The sequence below is a fragment of the Parasteatoda tepidariorum genome, chromosome 5 (assembly GCF_043381705.1).
Source record: "Parasteatoda tepidariorum isolate YZ-2023 chromosome 5, CAS_Ptep_4.0, whole genome shotgun sequence".
In the NCBI taxonomy this organism is placed as follows: domain Eukaryota; kingdom Metazoa; phylum Arthropoda; class Arachnida; order Araneae; family Theridiidae; genus Parasteatoda; species Parasteatoda tepidariorum.
This window is the reverse complement of record NC_092208.1, coordinates 65,568,847-65,574,846: the sequence shown is the minus strand read 5'-3', so window position 1 is coordinate 65,574,846 and position 6,000 is coordinate 65,568,847. Positions and strand designations below refer to the sequence as shown.

Genomic DNA, 6,000 nt, shown 5'->3' with positions numbered 1-6,000 from the left:
ACATAAGGTGCGAAATGAAGAAAAATGTGAACAAAAATAGAATATACACGATTCCAAAGTCATTCTATTTGCAAGCGAAAGAAAATTATATGTATTTTTGCAACAGTTAAAAATACCCTTAGTCGGAAAAATGTATGTAATAATCATATTTATAAGTTTCAATATAGTTCTAAACCACTCATTATGGATATTCTTGTCTAATATCTAATTTATTTCTAATGTTTTTAAGACAGTAGATTATATTTAAAATTTGTAACTTATTCAGGTTGATTTTAACGACCTTATTTTCTATTCCCGTCGTATTTCCTGGAGTAGACAAAATATGTCTTAAATAGATATTCTTTTCTGGATATAAATGAAATGTAAGCAGCTTTTGAAACTAACTCTATTAATATCCTAAAAAATTTGATCGGTAGAAATTGTACATAATCATTTCCCAAAAGTAAGATGGAGTGTGATCATTTTTACTTTCGACAAATCAAACGATTTTTTTTTCTTCTTGCTCATCCTTTTTTGAGCAAGTTTATCTAAATAGGAATGACAAGAAGACGAAATTGTCTTTATGACTAATATTTCTTTAAGAGACTATACACTATATATATAACACTAAAAAAGAAGTATGAAATACCAATATTTAAATATAGCAATGACAAACTTTTATTGCTACTCATAAAAGGCCTATATTTAATGGTTTTTTTATTTGACAATGCGTTGTTTTATTATTCGAAAACTGGAGTTCGAAGAAAACCTCTTAAGATTATTTCATTATTATTCAAAGGAGAGTTTATCAATGTTTTTAAGCTACTGGTTTTAATTATTTATTAAAAAAAAATGCAGAGTGCTTCTTCAAAAGTTGAGTGCCTAAGCTCATTGTATTTGAACACAATTAAACAGCCTGTTAAAAAACTGATTCTGTAAGTTCACATTTTGTATATATTTTTGTATCTGTCAATTTCAGTGAGTTTGAAAATGTTAATTTGATTTCCCAAATCTTAATTTTTCCTTTGTTATTATTTTTGGCTGTTATTGCATGAATTGAATTTTGTTAAGTGTCGATTAAGCTCCTTTACTCCATAACGTATTCTGTTATTTGGAGTCACTGCAAAGTTGAATTAAAATATTTAGTTTCGAACTAATTACTGAAACTTTAAACCCAATAACTGAAAAACCCGATTACTACTCCCACACTGTTAAAACTGTGGTGTAATAAATAGCTTCCGAAATTCAATGTTGATCAAACTAAAAATTTGTACGAAAGAACACTTTATTTTATGTTGACACCAGATCAAGCTTTCATATATACTTTAAAAGTTGTAATGAAATCAAAACTCCAATAATGCAGAGCACTTACATGCGTTTACACCACTCGCGAATTGTTTTCGCTTTTTAAAACGATTATTTTGAGGCATTTTATATATCGTCAGTTGATTGTTTACATTCAAGTACGAGATGACGTGAATTTGTTGTTTTGTTCACCGCTATCATTCAACGGCAGAAACAAAAAACCCCTGTAACAGAATGTATGTATGTTTTTAATTGTGTAATCAGAATTATCATGTTTGAATTTTTAAATGCCTGTGAATTATATTGAATAATTTTAGAATTTTTTATATTCTGTTAAGCCTAATTCGAACTTTCTCTTGGCTATGCATATGTTCCATTTACAAACTAATTTTACTTTAAGAATTAATGTGTGTATGCATCATAAACTTGCTGTTCTCACCTTTAATAGTTGTTAAAATAAATTTACAGAATTTTATGTTTGCTATGTCTTACTGTTATTATGTACTTTCTATGAAGATTTGGCTGCTTTTTGGCATTATTCTAATGTTTGGAGTTTTGCGAAGTTAGAATAAAATATGGGATTAAACTAACACGGATATTTTTACCCCTTTTCCTCATAATTTTTCCCAAATTATCGATAATCTTTCTTTATTTTATTTATTCTAAATTATTTTGAATGTTAAAACACAAAATGTAAATTTTTTCCTTTTATAGCAGACATTTTGTTAAAAAAATAATTATGCTTCTTGAAAAATTTCATACATTTATCATTATAAACAAACCTAACGTAATATTCTACTCGAATCGTCCGAAGTACAGTTATGTTTTCAGTGTGCAGTTCGATATCGAACAGTAAAGATATTGTTTTTCACACAAAATGTTCATAAAAATTCTCTAGAAGAGTTTAAAATAATAATAAAAAAATTCTTCAAAGAATGCAGCAGAATACTCGTAATAATAAATTATATACATAACAAATAAGCTATTCATATTAATCATACATTCCTCTTCGAAAAAAAAGAAACTTTTTGAATTTCCAGGGTAAAAAATGTATGGTCAAAACTACCAAAATATTTTAAAATTTACCGTGTTTCTGACTCTATGGGAACAACAAAAAAATTGTTAATATTTATTGAAATTGATAATGATTTTGGTAAAATTAACAATAAAATATTTTTTTTAAACATGTGATGAAATTTGGTAAATGGGATAAAATTTGTTTAGTTTATCATGATATCTCGGAGCACGACATAAAAACCAACAGATTAAATTTACTTTTCAAATGCTGTACTTTTTATAAATATGTGGTAATATGAACTATAATTTCGAAAAGTGGAATTTCTGGTTAACCATTACCATATGAACGGAACAATTACCAAATGAATGGTTTAAATACCGTATATTTGTGTATTATTAACCAGAATTATGTTTTTTAAAATTTTTGGTTTATTTTTTTTATTATAAATGTCTTGAAAATGCAATGAGGTAATTTTCTTAGAATTTCTTCATTTATTTATTTATTTTTTTAACGGAATTGTCACAACCATACCATACGGTAATTTTACAAGAATTTTTTTCTTCGTGTAAAAGATTCAATAGTGGAATTAAATTGGCTATTAGAAATGAAAAGAAAGAATATTAAAATTACATAAACTGATAAGGGAAAGAACTCAACTGTTCAGCGTATTTGGCAGCTCGTATTGGATTTTCCGGTTTCTTAGAAGAATAAAAATTAAAGAAGAAACGTTTATATGTGATGGTAGCTAAATTTAGATTGCGAGTGATTGTTGTGATCACTTTTATTTTCAATATAATACGTTTTTAAATGTAGTTTACAAATTTTTAACAACTGCAATTGCTTATGTATTTTGAGCGGAACCTTCTTCCATTAAATACTCTATTTTCTGATTTTTTAATATTTCTTTTAAATTAATATGCAGTTCGTAGAATTTAGTGCTAGACATAAAGAATATTTCATGCAATAAACAAAATCTTACTCTTTGTAAGCTTTTCTTAGCTTATTTTTACTTTAAATAGACCAGAAAAATATAGTTCAAAATGTAAAAGCTCGTTGAACCGTAGGTAGCATCGTTTGCTTGTAAGTTTCTGTGTTATGTAATAATATGAATCCTCTTTACTTACAATATATTTTATTTTAAACCTAGAGGAAATTCTATAAAAAGTTCCAAAGTTTCTTTTCAAAGTTTAAAGTTTCAAACTGCTACAACAGCAATGACAGTCTAAAATCTATTTAAAAAAATTAATTTTATTTCTACACAGGGGAAAAAATTCTGGTACTAGCGTACTGTATGATAATGATATTTCTGGTAACCCCCATCCCCATTGTTCTGGTTAATAAAAACAAAATACATTTTGCGTAAACCACTCATTTAGAATTTTTTCTTCCATATAGTAAGGTTAATCGAAAATTCTGGTTTTTAAAATTATAGTTCTATAGTATAATTACAGTCCTGTAGTATAATTATAGTTCACTTTTAGCAAAAAAATACAAAACTGAAAAGTAAATTTAACCGTTTTCATAGAGCCAGGAAAAGGGTAAAATTTACCATATTCTGTTTTTTTCTCAGTGTACAAATATAACTGCGTAGATTACTGCTTTCTTATGTCTCTATTTCTATTGCAGATTTACGGTAACCGAGCCCTCTTTTCAAAGCATAGTAAAAAGCTTAAAGTTTCTGAAGACTGTTACGAGAAATATTGATGATTTAGCTAATTGCTTATGGTCAAGACTTCAAGAAAAAACAAAGACTGAGAAAAATGAACAATATTCCAGTAATCAGAAGAAAACTCTTTCTGGCAGCATTACGAACAATGAGATAAACAAACGTTGCAATATGCCTTCCCACAACAAGAACAAGAGATATCTTGCTGTATTTCTGCTATCATTTTTAGGTCCTAGTGATAATCCTATGTCTTCCAACCAATCGAAGAGTAGTAGTTTTGACAGTGTAACTACAAGTGGAGCTGTGAGCTCAAAGTTCAAGTTTGGACTTAGTGTTATACAACAGACAAGCGGATCATTTTCGAAGTTATTGAAAAGAGACAATTCCCAACCTCTAATAAAAACTATGATCGCTCAACAGAGTCCAAAACAGAACCAATCAGAGGAAATTGTCTACGCTTTTAAATATCGAGTACAAAGAACTGTTAAAATCGTTGAAAGGAGGTTCGGTATTCTTGCACCACGAGCAAAAAAGCCCTTTACTGTCCATGGAACAACGATTAAAACTATAACTAAATCAGCACAAACTTTGAACAATGGTAACCTGCAAATAATTTTAACAGCTAATAAATTATGAAAAGACGCAGTTTCCGGACTCACTACAGCACAAATAATTGAACTACTACAAAGTTATGTTTCATGTACTGATATATTTTGCGTTCTGTGATAAATCTCAATTATTTGGAAAAGAGTGGCTGTTCCAATAATTATTTAATGCCATGGTACTATTTAATACCATGGTCGAATTTTGGGCGCACAGTCAAACATAAAAAATGCGAGCTGCTATGTTAAATTATGTTTTGAATTTTTTTCAATCTATTATATTTATATTTTAAATTTTTCGGCTCGACTTTAAGCATTTAAATAACGTTGAACAAAAAAAAGTAAATGATCGTCGATAGGTTTCAAAACCTACAAGCGCTTCAAAAACAGGCACCCATTCTCAAGACTTACCAGATGTGAATGTGAAGAAACAAAAGTGATTTATGTAATTTTGAAGGTAGTGAAGTTTTTAATCAGAAAAGGACGTGTATAGTTATGTACGTTCATAATATGTAATATTTTATAGTTACTAGCTTCGAATAATGGAATTTTGAAGAAATGAGAAATTGCTTAAAATACTAAAATTTCCATTCAAATACTTAATAGAAGAGGTTAATCAGTAATCTCTTAAATTTGGTGTATATTTAGTGAGTGTATTGAAATTATTTTATAATTTTGCTGTGTTTGTATAGAATCTAATATTTAGATTTATTTTGCGAATCGTTTTTAAGGCTTATTGTATATTTTTATTTGCTTAAAAGTAATGCATGAGTATAATGTAAGTGCAAAAAATGTGAAGTAAAATATTTAAAATCAATATTTTTTGCCTGTTTGCTTCGGTGGTTTAGTAAAATAAATAATTTTACATAAATTTTTCAGTACAAAATGAGGCTCGGGAATCCGAATCAGTTGAAAAAAAGGTATATTTATTAAGAGAAAGTACTTTTTTGTGTCTGATTTCGTAACTTAATAAACATATTTGAGGTCAGCCCCTCGAACCTTTAAAATTGTATCCTACAGTGCGACGATCCAATCTTAAGACCAAAAGTCATTCAGGGTGGCCGGTTTTTTTATTTTGCTCACTGTACATTAAACAAGTATACTACGAATGAATCAAAATAAAAGATTTTTGATTGTTGCAGCCTAAAACTTAAAAAAGGTGTTTTTAATTATGAAGTTGGTATCTTATAAGAACAGTTTTTCTTTCGTATGTTTAAAAAGTTTCAAAAATGTTACTTTTTAGTGGTTTGATTCGATTCAAATAATTAATTTCATTTTTAAACGTTTGATTAAATAGTATCAGAACAACTAATTCTCAAACATATTACTTCCCGTTCAGCACAATAATGATTTGTAAATACGAAATGATTTCTTTCCTAAAATATATGCACGAAAGAAATTTTATTCTTCTTTGCCATTAACAACTAAAT

General features: G+C 28.0%; 1 protein-coding gene across 1 annotated transcript; it reads left to right on the top strand.

The window, feature by feature from the left end:
- The first annotated feature begins 648 nt into the window (after positions 1-648).
- Positions 649-5,387, top strand: LOC107449969 (uncharacterized). The gene is made up of 2 exons (XM_016065664.3): positions 649-914; positions 3,929-5,387. The coding sequence occupies exons 1-2, from the start codon at positions 832-834 to the stop codon at positions 4,602-4,604; spliced, it is 759 nt and encodes a 252-aa protein (XP_015921150.1). The 5' UTR covers positions 649-831; the 3' UTR covers positions 4,605-5,387.
- Positions 5,388-6,000: the final 613 nt, after the last annotated feature.